Source organism: Physella acuta, unplaced genomic scaffold (assembly GCF_028476545.2).
Source record: "Physella acuta isolate Inbredline_101_S28 unplaced genomic scaffold, ASM2847654v3 ptg000356l, whole genome shotgun sequence".
NCBI classification, from domain to species: Eukaryota; Metazoa; Mollusca; class Gastropoda; family Physidae; genus Physella; species Physella acuta.
Genome location: NW_026731875.1, coordinates 9,930 through 28,037, shown reverse-complemented (window position 1 = coordinate 28,037; position 18,108 = coordinate 9,930). Strand labels below are relative to the sequence as shown.

Below are 18,108 nucleotides of genomic sequence, written 5' to 3'. Positions count from 1 at the left end.
CATCTATAATCTATATTTTAATTTTCTGTTAATTGTTTAGGTTAGTACTGGTTATTAAGTAGAAATAGTTAATCTAGTCTGAGCACAAGTATTCCTTAAAATAATTATTTTATTTCTAATTTTAAAAGAAACAACAACGTGTAGGCCTATCAAACAAACAACCAAATATAAATTAATTCCAATCTGCAGATCATGTATAATGCGAAAATGATTTTGTAAAAATGGTGCATGCGATCAGAGCTGTTGCCATCGTTTTTTTATCAATGTCGCTAAGGTACGGGAATCGGCCGATATTATTTTCTAGTCTCTTTCTTTTAAAATATAAGAAAAGACCAAGTTTCCTATATACTTTATAAAATTTAAAATACACTATCCCTTTGTATCTGATTAAAAACTGGTATGAAAATTTGATTCCATTAAATATAATTTCTTAGTTAAAAATATTTAGTAAAACTGCTAAACTGGCAATAATGTTCGATATCGACAGATATCGACTACTATATATTCTTGGTTGATTATAATCTGTCTAAGATTGATAAAAAAAAATATTACTTTGATAAGATTTAACCATCAGTAAACATTTTATAAAAGTGATCGGACTAAAATAATATATTATTACATACATGACTTTACTTTAAGTGTGTTTGAGTTATTTTAACCTTTAGTTGTTAAAAGACACTTTATATAAAGAGGTGTATTCATCTAAACTGACTTTTTTTCTTCTAATTTATAATTAATAATATAAGATAAAACATCTCTTCAACTACAACTATTAAAGCTTCATACATATGCAGCAGACCTGAATAATATTAAAATACTGAAGGGTTGATAAAGTGTAAATTATAACAGTTTTAAAGTAGTCTTGTACTTATAATCTAGTCATAATTTGAAATAATCGATTTTCCAGTACAGCAATATCGAAAACGTAACTATGCACCGTTGAAGTAGTGTTGAACGTTCAAAGCATCGCTTTTTTCGTAAGATCAGGGAACAAGGTTGATTTAGGTTTGTTTTATTTAATATGGATATTTGTTTGTAATTTAAGAATATATTTTTATCTATTCGTAAATATTTAGCGTAAATTATCCGTTTGAAATACTGCACAGTTAAACTTCTTTTTTGTATTCGATGACTTTCTCCGAAAACTTTCGAAGAAAACAATTTTAATTATTTTCATAAAACTAGAATAGTCTTCCAGAGTAGAGTCGAGATAGAAACTAAGAAAGTCTAGATTAGATCTAGACTAGTGTATATCTATCTAAATCTAGATTTCCATAACTTGGTAACACATAGATCTAGATCTAGATCTAGAAGTCTAGAGATCTATTAGAAATAACCCAAAGAATTATTTTTATTTATTCTGCCAGTTTATTGTTTTTAAAGTTTTTACTTTTGCCGTCTTTTGCACAAGATGATAAGCAAGATCTCTCTCTAGAAATTTTAGATCTAATCTAGACTAGACTAGATCTAGAATCTAGATCTAGATCTAGAATCTAGATGTAGTCTAGAATCTAGACTAGATATTCTAGATCTATCTAAATCGAGATGTAGATTCTAGAAAAAGTATAGATCTAGTATAATTACTTTCTCATTTCTCTGACTTTTTATCATCATCATCATCATAGATTTCTAGATCTAGATCTCTCTAGATATCTAGATCTAGAGTCTAGATCTAGATCTAGAATCTAGATCTAGATTCCTAGATCTAGATTTCTAGATCTAAGATCTAGACTTAGACGTCTAGATTTCTAGATCTAGAGATATGTAGAGTCAGGACTTTAAACCTCTAGCTTAGTCTAGCTAGCTAGACTAGCAGTACATCTTGATCTCCATAAATCTAGATCTAGATCATAGATACTACTAGATTCTAGATCTAGAATCTAGATAGATATCAATCTAAACTAGATCTAGACCCTAGAATCTTATTCTAATCTAGATTCTCTAGTCTAGCTTACTAGAACTAGATCTAGGCCTAGATCTAGAATCTAGATTAACTAGATCTAGATTAGATCTATCTAGGTCAATCTAGGATCTAGATCTAGAAAATCTAGACCCCTCTAGAGTCTAGACAGTCTACTCTACACTATAGATCTAGATCTAACTAGCCTACTGCTACTAGATCTAGATCTAGACTCTAGATCTAGAATCTAGTAACTGAGATCTAGATCTATGTTAGTAAATAGGCTTAAGTTAAGTATCATAAATTATTACTAGATCTATGTAATATATAATATATAGACTTCCATTCTATACTATTCTAGATAATTTACATAGCCTATAAATGGTTAATTACAGTATAGAAAATGGATCTAGACTCTAGATCTAGATTCTAGTTCTACTTACTTCTCAGATCTAGATCTAGACTAGTTCTAGTAATCTAGTCGCCTAGGCCCTACAAGAAGAGCCTAGATTTAGCTAGTCTATAGTAGCTTTATATTATTATTAGATCAGAGATCTAGATTCTAGATCTAGCTAATTTATATATTAATAATTGGATTCTAGTAGGCTTAGAATCTAGACTAGATCTATATATCTAATGAGATCTACTCACTAGTTTAAATTTATAGTGTTGTTTGGTAATTCATAAATTGTAGATTCCCCACTAGTAGTTTAATTAATGCAATGCTAGTTCTAGATCTAGTAGTGCCTATTAAATTAAACTAAAAATAGAAATCATAATTTTAATTTGATAGGTTATTTAGAAGACCATTCTATCTGTTTTATGGTTTTAAAATCGATTCTAATGGTACACAATATGTCAAAAATATCAACTAGACAGATCTATCTCCAACTCTTTAAGAAATGGTTAAACATTTGAAGGAAGAAACTAATAACTTTGCTGCATCAATATGTAGTACTTAGCATGTAAAGATGTAATAATAGGGATTTGGACTCACATCACAGGACACAAATAATTTGGATAGTTTAAGCGACCGCTCCCTCCATATAGGCTTAATTGTTAAATAGACCAGCACCACAATATCATAAAACATTTTAGGAACCTCCCCCCACCCCTACCAAGCTACGCAGTTTGATATAAACACCAGAAACCCCATATAAATATGATAAAACTGTCAACATAGCTGTTGCATATGTGCACTATTCTTTATAATAAGCAACGTTATTTTCACATAAACCTTTAGATTTTTTAAATATATAGACTCTAATACCCTTTTTTTTTGGCATTATCAATACTTTTTATCGCCAGTATATTTGGCCTAGCCTTTATGTTTTTCTTGACCCTCCATATTCCTAACACTGACCCATCGCTACTCACGCTTTTAAAAAAAGCCGTATGTATTTCATAATACTGTACACACAGTGTACATTCAATTATACTGTTTGCTAGTATTATAACACTGACCCAAAACATAACACTGACCTAAGCCCTGACCCTAACTGCGATGTCGACATCGTCAAAAAAAAAGTCTAAACGATGCCGTATTTTGGCTAATATGCGTTTATTTTTAATTTAACCCTTGTTTTTTTAGTTTTCTTTTGTTAAAACATTAAAAAAAGCTTTTTAAAAAAACCCTTTGCTTTATCAAAGCGGATACATGAACTTGAGAACATACCCCGAACCCTACCCAACATGAAAGTTAAATACGAGGAATGCTTACCTTTTCATAGAGTTGTCACATGTTCTTTATCTTTACACCACGAATTCAACTCGTGCTTGCTTAGGGGGGGGGGGGGGGGGCGGCTCACCATGTCACGTGACTTCCTCAAATAATATCTATAACTATCGTTGAGCGCTGAACTGGCTAGTTAAGTTAATTAAGCTAACGTTACATGCGATACACCATGTGTACAACAGCCGATCAGTAAGAAGAAAATGGTCAGTGATTCAGCATACCGTTAGGGAGCGCGCTTTTTATGTGACGCTCGTTTTAATATTTAAGAGGCGTATTTAGCAGGAATTATTACTAAAACTATAAAATCTAACCTTTATTATTTACTATTATTATAAAATTTGATAATAATTTGTGAACATCTATCTGCTCTCCTAGTTTACTGCAGTATTGTATCGAGGTTTTGCCATTATTACTGTTAGTTGTTAGGTTTAGAAAGGTGAAAAAGTAGCTTTGGCGCGGCCTTAGATTAAAGAGACTGAAACAATGGTCAGATGGGCATATGCCCACTTAATGAGAGAAGGTCGGATAGAAACAAAAATTTCCCATGTATTATTCTAGTTTCCCCCCCCCCCCCCCCAGAGGTTATTAACGTGTAAGTATTACTGAAACGCAGAATCCGTTATGAAGTAGATTTTAATTAATGAAACGAGGGGATGAAATAGCGGTAGATGTAGGATAGAGAGATTAATGCGCAGGTGGGGAGATTGGTCTAGATTGGCATGTTGTGATAATAGCGTGTCAGCATGCTAAACACGGTACGCGGTCGGAAGTAGGTAAACATATTTTTTACAATGATAAACAAGCGGATAGGAAAATACAATATTTGGATTATTATTTAATCTGTAATTAAATATACTTTTATTGTTTAGTGTCTACTCTGTCTGAAATATACGTTCTCGTCGATAAGCTATACCTACATATTCGAATAGCATGTTTCGCTAATCATAAACCAACCACGTACATAGACCTAAGCTTGACCCTAAATATATAAAGTATCGTTATACGAATATATGGGTACGGCTAATTGACAATAACCGAAAGTTAGATCTAATTTATAAATGAAATTTTGAACACAAATGTATTCTTCAATTTAGAATTTGACTAGAAGTTTAATAATGAAAGACAAATAAGGAAGCCGGGGAAATGATTGAAATCAAATAAAAGCTAGGATAACTCCAGTCCATGTCTGTTCGACGTACACGCAGTGGTACCCCACTCGGTGGCTCGTGTGAGTCTCGCAGACTTCGGCAAACCCCGTCCAGAAAACAGCACCATTCCAAACCTATCGAGGATGCCGGAGCTGATACAAACGTGGAACCATCCCGGGGAGCGGTCACTAGAGACAGATCTTCGCATCATGCTTCAGCGAAGAAACCTCCTGTTGCTGAGCCATCGGCAGTAGTTAGTCCCACGCCTAATGTAAGTTTAAATATATGGGAGCGGTTAGAAAAAGAGAAGCAGGGTTTCCCTACGTGTGTTCAAGAAGCTGGAGTAGAAAAGTCGTCTAAACCTGAGCGAGGCTCGGAACAATCTGACCCAGAACTCGCCAAGAAAGGTAGAAAACCCGAGCTGTTGTTATCGCTGCTAGAAGGTGAAGGACACTTTCAAGGTGACAAAGCTAAACATGCCGTGCCTGTTAGGACTGTATCTGAGAAAAAATGTACCGGAGAATCGGAAAAGGCTAAGGCTAGCGGTTCTAAAACTGAAGTGGCCGAGAACAAAAAGAAAGGGAAAGAAGAGCAAGCTCCGGTTCACAACAGCTTCTCCCATTCCATTTGCATCTTCCCAAACTGTGACCACCACAGCAGCGAAATCGCCAATGATTTTTCGCACATCCCTGAAGTACCGGGCGAGCCTTTTTTCGTGTCGTTGTCTAAAGACAAGAACAAGGAACTCAACATGGTGAAGACGTCTTCTGGTCTAGTGCGAGTCGGCTGTGGTCTACATAAATTCTTGCCATCTTCTGCTCATTCGTTCCACGACTCACTCAAAGAGAAATCGACATGCTCTAAAAACTCACATAGCACGGGAGAATCCAAAACTGAAGATAGAAATGGGAACACTCTGTGTCCATCCGAGGCTAGGGTACACGTTGTTAGAATAGATAAGGATAGTAAAAGAATGTGGAGCAATGGAGACGTGGATTCAACCAAGTCAACAAAGGCCGACAGAGAAGACACGGCTACTGGATCCAAGTTTTTAAATCTGGCCGATGGTGAATGTGAAAGTTTCGAACTTGGGTCCATGTCCGACAACCCGAACTTGAAGAACGGAATCTCCGGCAAGTCCTCGCAGTTCCCGTTGATGGAGGAAATTTTAACCGAGCCAAACTTTGCTGGCTTTACCGGCGCCATCAGCATTCGCGAAATGGCGCAGATACCAAAAGATGACGTTAACCAGCAGTACAAGAGAGCGGTCAGTTTGTTGAAGGCGAGTGTTGTCAACACGGGAGTGGCAGCGTTTAAGGTCGAAGAAAACAGCGAGTTGGACAATAAACACGTGAAGCGCAGCGAGAGGATACGCAGTAAAAGTGGGGTGAACAACCTGGGGATTCAGCAGGCCGTCATATCAACAATGAAACCCACCGATAACAGGCCCAAAGTCAAGTCAACCCTGCAGAGATCGAAGAAAAAGTCGAAAACGTTCACGGCCAAGGAGGTGCAGAAGAAAACGAAAAAGGTGAGCGTGAGTAAGAAAGTAAAGTCCAAGGGCGGCTCGAAGAACAAGTCGACGATGTCGAGGGAGGTGATGGACGCCATCATTCAGTCCATCGAGGAGACCATCTCGCGGGCCAGAGAGGACGACGACGACGACAAGCTTGACTCCTCGGGTTACCATGACAACGACGGTGCCGCTAACGTTCCGTCTCAGATGATGGACCCCTGGCCCAATGATAAGGACGACAGTTCCAGCTTGTCCGAGCTGTCACTGACGGTACCAGAATCCCCCGCCACATTCGCCACTGAGGGGAAACCAAAGAAAGACCGCAAGCAGCCTCCCAACAAGCGGATGTCAAGTCAGTCCAAGAAAGTCAAGAAACGCTCGCCATCCAAGTCTAACACCTCCAGGAAGAAAACCAAGGATCCTGCCCCTGTCTGTGACAGTATGGAAGTTTCCACCACTGATCCTGGGACCTCGGATGTCACCATCCCCAGTGCCATCACCGTGGGGGACGTTGGGGCTGTCGGTGGGAAGAGGTCACGGAAAAGGACGAGAAAGGCCGAGGAGGCCATGGGGGACTACGATGTCTTCTGTGATGACGACTGGCCTGTAAAGAAGTCGAAAAGAAAAAGGTAAGCGGAACTTACCAAAAGAAAATACCGCAACTGTACTGTACTGTAAATTTCGCTTGCCAAAGTAAACATCTATCAAAATGTTGTTGTAGTACAATTAAGGTTCGCATAGATTAGCCATACCCACAATTTCTTATAACGGGTATCATTCGTAACGTTAATAGACACTTAAGTATAGCTTTAGGGTTAAAATTAATGGTTACCTTTAGTCATGAGATTGAAGGATCATAATCGCCGAATCCCGTTATACGCATATGTGGGTATGGCTATTCGATGATGACTACAAAAGTTGTTTTTGTTTTCTTTGTTCTCTATTCGCAGACATGCGATTAGTGCAATTTTATTTAAAATAAAATCTACAAATAAAAACAAACTTTTAAAAAAAAAAATTTGATAACATACGTAATTAGTGTAGCGAATCCGTTGGTATTTACAGAAGTAGCAGTTCAGAATCTGCTTCTAGCTCAAGTCAGAAAAGGCCGAGGCGGTCTGTACCTATGGGAGATTTAATGACTGATCCAGTCCTAGAGGAACACGCCTTTATTTTGTGGGCCAGGTGAGATCCACCTTCATTTGTACTCAGAGGCGTAGCAACCCTTCCCGGCGCCCGGGGACAAACTTTCGATTTGCAACCCCCCCCCTCAAACTTTCAATTTGGCGCCCCTCTCTAATGTCGGCGCCCGGGGACATAAGTCCCCCCCCCCCCCGCCCCCCCCCCCCCCCTCACTACGCCTCTGTTTGTACTGGGCTGATAAGATTTTTGGTTGGGCCAGCTGTATTAGGCTGATTGTTGTTTTTAGCTGATGTTTTTTTGTTACTGGACTGCCCTTTCTCTTGTACCGATATTGCAGACAGCGACATAATGAAGGACATTCCTCACGCTCAGAGCCAAAGTAGATACTCTTTTTAAAAAGAAATGTGGTCTAGAAATCATGAAACACACTTAAGTGATATTTGTTCTTAATAAACCGGGTTGTAACATGTGAGGGAAATAGTGTGGTCTTTATCTTATAGTTACGTTAAAATATTATTTATTAAAGGCACGCATATTTAGTTACCAGGCCCACGGATTATTAATAGAAAATTGGCAACTGACGTCACTATCACCGTAAGTTCTACATCTTGTAAACTTTGATAATTGACAGTGAAAACCGTAGTCAAATCGAGGTCCAGCATCCCGGCTCATCAACTTGTGAGGTAGACGCCATGTTGTCTTCACGTTGGTGTGACGTCACTGACAATGTCAAGGCCAGGTTTTTCGGCAGGGCGCGCGAGGCCTTCAGTGATGATGACCGTCACATGATTCGCTCCACAGCTATGGCAGGTAACCCCTATGTCACGTGATACGCTCCACAGCTATGGCAGGTAACCCTTATGTCACGTGATACGCTCTACTGCTATGGCAGGTAACCCTTATGTCACGTGATATGCTCCAGTGCTCCTAGTACATAAGCCTTGTCGATAAGCCTTTCAGTACTTTTCCCAAAATTTAAACCTAATCCAAACAAAAAAAAAATTACGTGCTCTCTAATGAGCTGTAAGGAATAATATTTTTCTGCATTCTGATAGTAAATTAATTTGATTCTAAAATTGCATTTTACTCTAAATAACCTTATCTTTACTAATCATAGTTGCATTACTTATCCAATCAATGGTTTTAATGCCGGTTATGTCATTCTGCGTTTTTAAATAAAATGAATAATATAATCACGTATACAATAGTTTTAATATTCTACTTTAAAAACAAAAAGAAATCAGTGTTTATCGTGTCTATAAAAATGTTAAAGCATACGTAAATGTATGTGCCTACAGTAACAGTAGTATTTTTTCCCATCCGTATGTTGCCGCTATCGTCCTTGGCTATCTAAACAACACAGAATTAGAACTTGGTGCACTTGGAGATTTCTTCAACGACCGTGACCCTGTGTTTATCGAGTTCATCAGACTGCCAATAGATAGACAGAGAGAGCTTCTTAGGAAATGGCTCAAATTCTTCCAGAAAATGCTGCCCAAAAAGGTATTACAAGGTCTATGAGTGGGTACAGATTGGTAGCCTGAAAGTCCACTAAAATGACATCACACCTCAGCCTAGCATTTTTTTTAAACATCGATTTGTTTTTCTAAAATATTGACTAAATTGTTCAACGGAAAATTTTAATCCATTTCTATTACAACTTATTAAAATGCTTTTCTAAAACGCGCCAAAAACGGCTGAAAATCGGTTTTTAATCATACTTTTTTAAAATGCAAAAGTGACTTCACAGTATCTAAACCCTCCCCAATCATCACACATCGTCACAAAATTACGGACACACCCCCTACAAGTGTGACGTCAGTTATGGACAACCCCTTTGCTAGACCTGCTCACCATACCTTTCTCTCGTGCATTTGTGAGAAAATAATTCAGTTCTTTTTTATTTCAGTCATTTTTCTGTGTCGATACACTTTCTTCTGTTTTGCTATCACCCACATTTTTTAACAGCAATAGGCCCTGATTTTACTATTGTTAAAATATAGATATGCTACTGTTGAAAGTAGTTGTATAATGTCTGTGATATTTTGTAGGAATACATCGAATTCATCGTCACGTTTAAGCGCGCATGCGCGAGAGATGGCAAGACTAACGGCAAACCCAAGCGGACACGCATGAGATGTTTAGACCCGTCCCATTACAAAATGTTGTTTGACATGATACGCTTGACTAAACCCCGCGTACTTGAGGTGTACAAGGAGAAAAAAATTAAAGAAAAAAAAATTGTGTCGGATACATACAGGTAAGTGGCAAGGGAAGCAACCCATAAAAACATTTATGTTTTGTCTGTAAAGGTTTAGCTACCCTTGAAAGATGTCTTTTTAAAAAAAAATAAAAAAAACTGGTCTTTGCTCTGTAAAATAATTAAAACCTTTATTTAATAATAATATTATTCTGAGAAAGGTTGGTTATGTTGTACCATAAGGCTTTAGTGAAAGGTGAATGTGTTAATAGCTGTGCTTTCATAAACACAAATTAAATAAGTTCATAACTTTATACACAAATAGAAACATTAGAAATTGTTTTAATATTTACTGCCTAACTTTTTCAAAATGAATCAGCCTAATTATTCACAGATTATATTTTTACTTCAATTCAGCTTAATTATTCACAATGAGGTAAACACTTTTACAATTAAACAAACTAATTATTTACTAACTCTTTCCACATGTAAAACAACCTAGTTATTCTTTAACACTTATTACATTAAAACATAATCATTTCCCCCTTAGCACTTTTTACCTTAAAAATTAACCACCATTAAATTTTAAATTGTAAACAACCTAATTATTCACTTTATATATTTTTCATTAAACAAAACTAATTGTTTGCTAAACAAAAATATTTCCACTTAATCAGTCCAATTATTAAATAAAAAATATTTCTATTGATAATAACCAAATTATTTGCTTACACATTTTTCTATTTCAAGTTCTCAATTATTCACTTACATTTTTTTTCCTATGGAAACAGCCTAGCTATTCACTAATACATTTTCCCCTTCAAGTGCTGAATTATTCATCAATATGTTTCTCGTGTCTACAATCTAATTCTTCACTATGAAATGCTTTATTGGTCAACAGTCTAATCATTCACTATCTAATGTTCCATATGTCAACAACGAAATTATTCACAATCAGATTTTTCCCATGTCAACAGTTTAATTATTCACAATCAATTATTTCCCATGTCAACAGCCTAATGCTCCACAAGCTTGTAGCCAGTGAGACCTGGCCACATGTTGTCATTGGCTGCAAGTCACAGCTGCTGACAGAAATTCTACAAGACCTGGAGATTCCAGACTGTGAAGTGGCCGGCACTGAGCCATCTCTGGTCTACAACAGGAGTAGTAATGTGACGCTAGTGGAGAACGATGAGGCTGGTGTTGATGATGAAGTCAGTGCTGCGTTTGACCCAGAGGCGGGACATGATGCTAGGGTCTCCATCACTGTGGTCAATAAGGTATTTCTTGTTTTTTTAGTAAATTATGTTCTCTATATGTTTTAATCAATATGTGCAATAAGATAGTTCTTGTTTTTTTTAGTTAGTTATGTCGTCAACATGTTTTAATCAATTAATGTGGTCACTATTGCAGATATTTTTATTTATTAACTCAGGTAATATGGAGGTTTTTATTTTTCTGCAACTTTACTTTTGTCTGTAAGTTTTTTTTAAAGATAGCTCACTATGCACTATGGTATGTGTATTTAGAAAATTACTCTGGTCTACACTGTAGTTTTCTTTAGTACTGGATTTTGTTTAGTAACTTACTGTGATCTTAATGGTAGGTTTTTGTAAAACATATCTGTGGTCTATTTTGTATCTTTTTTGGTGTAAATTTTTCTGATTTATAAGGTAGCACATTGTAAGCAAGTTAGTTGGTCTAAATGGTGTGTAAATTATTGGGGTCTAAATGTTAGGGTTCGTTCTGTGTAAATTGTTGTGGTCTTTGAGTTCCGATTTCTCAGAAAATACTTCATCTAAAATTATGCAATGGTTTAAAATATGAAATTATGAATTAGATTGTTTAAAACTAAACTAAAAGTAAAAGTTTTTAACATTTCTCCCTAATGGTGTTATTAAATGGTATTTTAAGACTCCCCAGATCCTGGAGTTTAAGCTGGACCATGGGTTGATGGATGTGAGCTTAGATGAAGCTGACTACAGTGTTTTAAACTCTGATTTGGCTCTCAATCTGCTCTCAGAGTTAACTGAGGTAATTATTTTGTCAAGATAGAAATTAGAATTGGTGAGGTTTTTAATAAATGACGTCCTTTTGGTGAATTGGAAAAAAATTTGTTTTCAAAGTAAGAACACCAACCTGAAAATAGAAACGAGTCCTTTCTCAGAGATCATAGTAATATATTCTGAGGGAATTAATCGGAAATTGTTACCTCTACTTCTAATTTTTTCTTAATTTATTTGCAGTATTTTTTTGTAATTAAAAATATTGACGGTTTAATTTTAAAAATCTTTAAAGGGAAATAACTACATTGAAAAGAAAATATTTAGTATTTTATGAATAAACTCCCTTTGATATGTAGTAAACAAAATTCTAGTCAGAATTTAGAGTACGAGTTTTGGGTAATAAGTTAATGGATTTATGTATTTCGTAATTTAGCTATGTATTCTTAACTATTTGAAAACATTAGTTTTCAACTGTTAATTAAACTACACAGTCCAAATTATTTCTATCGTCTGTTCATTTTTCCTTACAAACACCAGGCATCTCCCTATTCCAGTCACTATATCCAGTCACTATACCATTGTAAATGTTGGTACTCGAGTTTCTTTCAATTTTTAGCTATTGTCTTCTGTTCAACATATTTGTTTCTTTCGTCGTTTCAGCTGAAGGAGCTCCCATCTTTAGATCAGCAAATGTTGGACCAAGTCTTTCTAGCCCCTCCCCGCGTGTCAGTGACCCCGACCCCAACCCGACGGGTCGTCAACCTCTATGGCCGGAGACTGGAATCTCCGACCCTGTCGCCCAGCCTCCCCCCAGTGGTGGGCTCCCCCTGCCCGCCGCGTCAGTCCGCCACCAGTTGCGTCCCTTACTCCAAGATGAACATCCACTACCCGACCAACAGCTCCACCTCCTCCAGCGTCATACTCCACCACCTGCCCCCTACCCACACCTCCAACACCCTGGTCCCCCACAAATGCCTGCCGCGGGACGTCCCACACGCGTCACCATCCAGGACTGTGTGTTGCCGGAAAGATTCCCCCATGGACATGCACAGCTACAGCATCACCATGGACAGCTCGTCCCACGGGGACCAGCCGCTCCCCAAGTGCATCAAAGTCCACCCCAGCACCATGCCGCAACAAACCAAGGTCAACTTCCAGCCCTTCCAGCTGCCCGTCGCCTCCAGGACACACCCCCAGACCAAACTCCACCCCCGGGTGGTGCCCGTGTCCTGCGGCTTCCAGCCCCGGTTCCCTGGCCAGAACGTGATCGACAAGCTCGGCTCGCATAATGTCTATCACTTGGGCGCTCAGGCCACGCCCACCACAGCCTCAAGGGTCTACCCCCCGCCCCTAAGCCTTAACGCCCAAAGCCCGCTCATCACCTCGCTGTCCCCGCTCCGTGGTGTCAAGTACAACCAGGGCAGTAAGGTCTACGGCCAGCACTGCCAGATGATGCCGTACCGCTCTAGGATGCAGCTGGCCACCTCCACCATCGGCCACTGCCACCGGCGGTCCCCCCACACCGTGCCGGTCAACACCAGTTTAAAGCCGGGAGCCATCCGGGCCCAGACAAACTTGCACCAAATCAAAGTCTGCCTCCCCACGCAGTCCTTGAAGATTCCCATCGCGAAGCTCAGAGGCTCGAGAAAAACGTCCTACGTCAAAGGGAAGTTAAAACACATGGACCTACAACCCGGAGCAGTGGAGCCTTACACGTCACTTCCGGCTAGCGGTCAGACGAGTCCGTTTAACCTGAGAACCGGGACGCCGACTAGTCTTCTAGCCAAAGTCTTGAACCTGCAGGTGAAGAACGAGACTCAGGTAACCAACAAAACCCCATCGGAGGCGGCGGCACCCAGCACAGTGTTAAACACCAAGTCAGCGGCCTCGGCGTTTATAGGCACCATGCGTCCAGTCGGCCTGCCACAGAACAGCTCACTGGTCAAGCCCAACACCCAGGTCCAGCTCATATCCGTGGTCAGCAGCTCTGGACACACCTACGATATCCGCTCGCCCATGTCCACGCAGACGGCCGTCGTGGTCAGCCCTCTGACCATCCATCGCAGCGCAGGTACCTCACAGTCGCCCATCGTCTTCACCAGCTCAAACTCCGCCTACACCTTGGCAACCACGCCCTACAGCATCGCCTCCACCACCAAATACAAAACGTGCTCCTGCGTGACCACGCCCACCTACGCCGTGAGCATCGCCTCCAAGACGAGCTCCGGCATTGGGAACTTCACCTTCCCCCAAAACTCTGTGAAAACGTGCCGGGCGACAGCTGTCAAGTACCCGGAGGGAGGTCTGGCTCAGGGTGATCCCCCTGAGCTAGTCCCCGGGGAGGGTTTAGTCGATGAAGAGGGTGCGGCTGAGGACGACGAATTTGTCATCGTTGGCACCTGTACTTCAGAGTCCAGTGGGAACTGCTCAGATGACGTCATGGTCACTGGCGTCACTAGTCTCATCCAAACTAGGAATAGTGACGTAGATGGGAGCAACGTGGATATGTGCAGCGGGCAGGGAAGTCCTGTGGAAGGTGTGGGGTCGGTAGTACCACGTGATGGGGAGGTTGGTTGTCTTGTGAAAAAGAACGACCTGCCGCTCCGCCCTGAAGAGTGCGCCAAAACTGTGAAGGTTGGGGTCACGCATGCTAAAGACTTCTCGTCTTTTCGGGATTGTTTCTTCGTCATCTCCAGCCAGGTCTCCGGTAAAACTGGCAACTCGGAGGCTGTGAAATCTGGCCAGTCTCAGCTACTTCCGGGTGTCTCAAACATGCTTCGCCAGGATGGCGGTTCCGGTGTTTCTACCTGCAGCGTTGTTAGGTCCGAGAAATCACCGGACAATCTGTTCTTGACCTATCCGAAAAAACTTGTAGAGAAAGTCAAAGATTTATCGGATGCTGGTGACAATCAGTGCATCGACCTGACCTCTTCCCGTCTAGACGGCCGGTCAGAGGTCGATGCCAGACCGGAAACACCCGAATCCATGATGTGCTCGTCTGCAGACCCGCTCAGACATCACGCGCCCTCCGACCCAGATCTGGTGAGTTTGTTGGATGACGGCTCATCTTTGTGGGACAGGGAACGGAAGTCAGCCAGAGAGGGTTCTGGAACCGTCACGCCACCTGTTTCCAGTCACATGGAACTTGACACTGTTACTCCCGTACGGTCTCTGCTAGCCGGCAGACGACCGTCAGACGGCAAGCCGGAGAGTAAACTCGCCGCCGGGCCGGAGGTGGTGAAGACGAAGATGACGATGTGCTCCGTGACGGTCCAGCCGGACACGGGCTGTATCCTGGTGGAGAGTCTGGCCACACGGGACAAGCACAAGTCTCTGGCGGAGTCAGCCCCCAGAGGGCTCTACGACTCGGCCACACCACTCCACCACACATCCGGTCCCAGAAAACGTGCGCACTATATCCACGAATATCTTCCGACCTGAGACAGCAGTAAGAATGACTTGTGTCAATAGCGCTACTTATAAAGTGTTTGACTAGTATTTTTTTTTAATTACTTCACCTGTAGAATTTGTATGATATGTATCATTGTATCTTGTGATAATGGTTATAGCGATAGCTGCTGTATAAAATGTATAGTATATTTGTATCAATGTATAAAGTATTGTGCTTATAACGACGGGCAAACTCCTGTTACTGTACATTCTATAAATCTGATGCTATGCACTGTGCGACCGCTAATGCATGACTATCAGAATCAAACTAGACATACGTCGCACAAATTGAGATATTTTTGGATTGAATTGTTTTTTATTGATTCGATTATTCTACCTCTAATTACATAATTCCCGCATACAAAACATTTGTATGCATGTGCATACCTTATAGCAGCAACAGAATCACATTGGCGAGTTCCTTTAGAAGCTCGTATCAAAAATATCATGTCTTGAATGGTGAGCGCTATATTAACTTACCTGATGTGTTAAGAACAACTCTATATAACAGTGCTAGAGACTGTCCATTAAGGCCCACTTCACTGTCCCTATATGCCAATTGAGTTTTTGATTATATAAAATATCAAAGGTTTTTTTGTATGGATTACTTTGTATTCTTTTTTAACTTGAAATAAATTTGTGTTATCTCTTTTAACATGGCTCCATCAATGATCAAGTTATTTTCTTGTTTAAATGTGATTTTTTAAAGTTCGTAGTGTTAACATGGTTATGATAGCACAAAGTTACAGGGCATTGAGTTATCCCATTGTTGCAGGGATAATTTGAGTAGTATAATTTACTTTTTGACGCGTGGGTCTAGTGACCAATGTTTTGGTTACTGCTTCAGGGGTGTGTCCAACGCAGTGGGGGGGGGGTCACTGTTAAAAGTATATATTCTAAACAGCTTCCTTCATTTCGTTGGGGGGGGGGGGGGGATGGCTCCAAAAGCATGCCTGGAAGTCAGTGGCGTAGCGAGGTCGGGTGTCACCCGGTGCGGCACTTAATAGTGTCACGTCACCCCCCCCCCCCAGAGGCATAGAGACCCTTCCCAGGGACAAACTTTCAAATTTTCGATTTGCACCCCCCCCCCTCAAGTTTTCGATTTGCACCCCCCCCCCCCCCCTCAAACTTTCGATTTGCACCCTCCCCCCCCTCGAGTTTTTCTCTATATATTTTGCTATTGTTTGCCTTGGTGTCACCCCCCCTAAATGGTATCACCCGGTGCGGTCCGCACCCCCGCCCCCCCCCCCCCTCGCTACGCCCCTGCTGGAAGTAACTGTAATTTGCATAGAGCATTTTTTTCCATCACAGGTCTCTCTACAAAGTGCAATTTACTATACAAACGACAACTCGGAATGGTTAATTAAATTAAAGACATTTTATTAAAAGATCATAACAATTAAACTGATCATCAATATGTGTTATCGTCCATTCTAATATTTCTAATACGATACAGCACATGTCGAAACAACAGTTGTTTTTTTTTGTAAGAATTATTCATTAGGCTTTTATTTTTCCATTTATTTAGATGTCTACTTCCAAGCCACCCTCGTTGGCAAAGTCACGAGTGTCTTATTTTATTTTTTTGGTTTACTAGCAAACATAACTGAAACTTTACTTTCTTTTTTCAACTTGTAGGTCAATTTTTGTATAATATTGAACGGCCAACATCGACCATTAGACGTATTAACTCTTAAAAGAAAAAAAAAAGGGCCTCAAAAATTTTATTTCATTGAATAACTATATATTTATCTCCTAACAAATTTAATAGTCAAACAAAACAGCGTACATTGGAAAATTTGTGGTTGCGCTGTAGATGGCGAACACTATGGTGTAGGTAGAGACACACTCCCACTTTCTAAAAATACCGTTTGTTGATTTATATTTGCCCCTCTCTACCTAGACCAAATAGTGAGCAATTAAAATAATCGAGTAAATTAAAACGGCACTCGACCTCTGTCGGCCTCTCCCCGCCCAGCAGTACTCACGCTGGTAGCTCGTGTTTGTTTGCTTAGCAACATCGCACCATTCATTCACGCATGCGCGCGACCAGCTCGGGTGGTGACCGGACATGACGTCAAGACCGCGAGCGTCACGTCTCGCCAACAACAATCTGAATCTCGCGAGAGTTGGCAAAAATAACAGTCCAGGGTATAGGGGGAGATTAAGGGACGTGAAGTAACGAATATTCGATTCACTGACTAGTTCAGAGTTTCGAGATATCGAGTACTCAATTTAGTAGCTAGTTCAGATTTGTGAAGTAACATAAGCAATAGACCCAATGTTTCGTGTGAAGTTTGTTTTGTCTACAGGAATCACATATAGGGTCAGGATTATGATATGGCAGCAACAAATATCACGTGCAAACTTTTTAATCAGTACGGAAGTAATGAATTCTCAATTCGCTGACTACATCTAACTGAAGTATGGAATATTCGCTTCGCTGACGAAATTATCTAATACTTGATGCACTACACACTGACTACATCAGGCTGGATTATTAGTTAAATACTCGATTCGCTGACAAAAGTATCGAACACCTAATGCACTGACTAGATTATATATTAAAGTATCGAATACGCAATTCAATGACTACATCAGACTGACGTATGGAATACTCGATTCTCTGACAAAAGTATCGATACTTTTTCACAGGGTTTATCAGAATGTATCAAATACTGGGTTCAGTACATCAGCCACTACCTTGGGTTGGGAGTGTTTTTTTTTTTTTTTTAAATTACACTGGTTCGTGGTTCTGTGGTGTTAAGAGTAGTAACATACTAACACATAGAAATAGCAAGTACGTATGCCTATATGTCCCTAGGTTTTTTTTTAAAATTAAAAGTGTTGTTGACACAGTCAAGTAAAATATCACTAACAGTAGGCCTATATAATAAAGTACAATAATATCACTAACAGTAGGCCTATATAGTATAGTACAATAACACCAGAAGTGCTACACAGTAAAGTACAATATTAGCAGAAGGACACAGCGAAGTACAATATCACT

The 18,108-nt window shown here is 40.0% G+C and overlaps 1 protein-coding gene across 1 annotated transcript; it reads left to right on the top strand.

The window, feature by feature from the left end:
* Window positions 1-932: 932 nt before the first annotated feature.
* LOC131941302 (uncharacterized) lies at window positions 933-15,705 on the top strand. The gene is made up of 9 exons (XM_059300493.1): window positions 933-1,005; window positions 4,730-6,928; window positions 7,365-7,484; window positions 8,074-8,252; window positions 8,806-8,945; window positions 9,494-9,702; window positions 10,658-10,922; window positions 11,557-11,676; window positions 12,309-15,705. The coding sequence occupies exons 2-9, from the start codon at window positions 4,818-4,820 to the stop codon at window positions 15,087-15,089; spliced, it is 5,925 nt and encodes a 1,974-aa protein (XP_059156476.1). The 5' UTR covers window positions 933-1,005; window positions 4,730-4,817; the 3' UTR covers window positions 15,090-15,705.
* Window positions 15,706-18,108: the final 2,403 nt, after the last annotated feature.

Coding starts and splice junctions, on each gene's coding strand:
- LOC131941302 (XM_059300493.1), top strand. CDS start 4,818: ATGTCTGTTCGACGTACACGCAGTGGTACCCCACTCGGTGGCTCGTGT. Junction 6,929..7,364: donor AAGAAGTCGAAAAGAAAAAG/GTAAGCGGAACT, acceptor TGGTATTTACAG/AAGTAGCAGTTCAGAATCTG. Junction 8,253..8,805: donor TCGCTCCACAGCTATGGCAG/GTAACCCCTATG, acceptor TAAACAACACAG/AATTAGAACTTGGTGCACTT.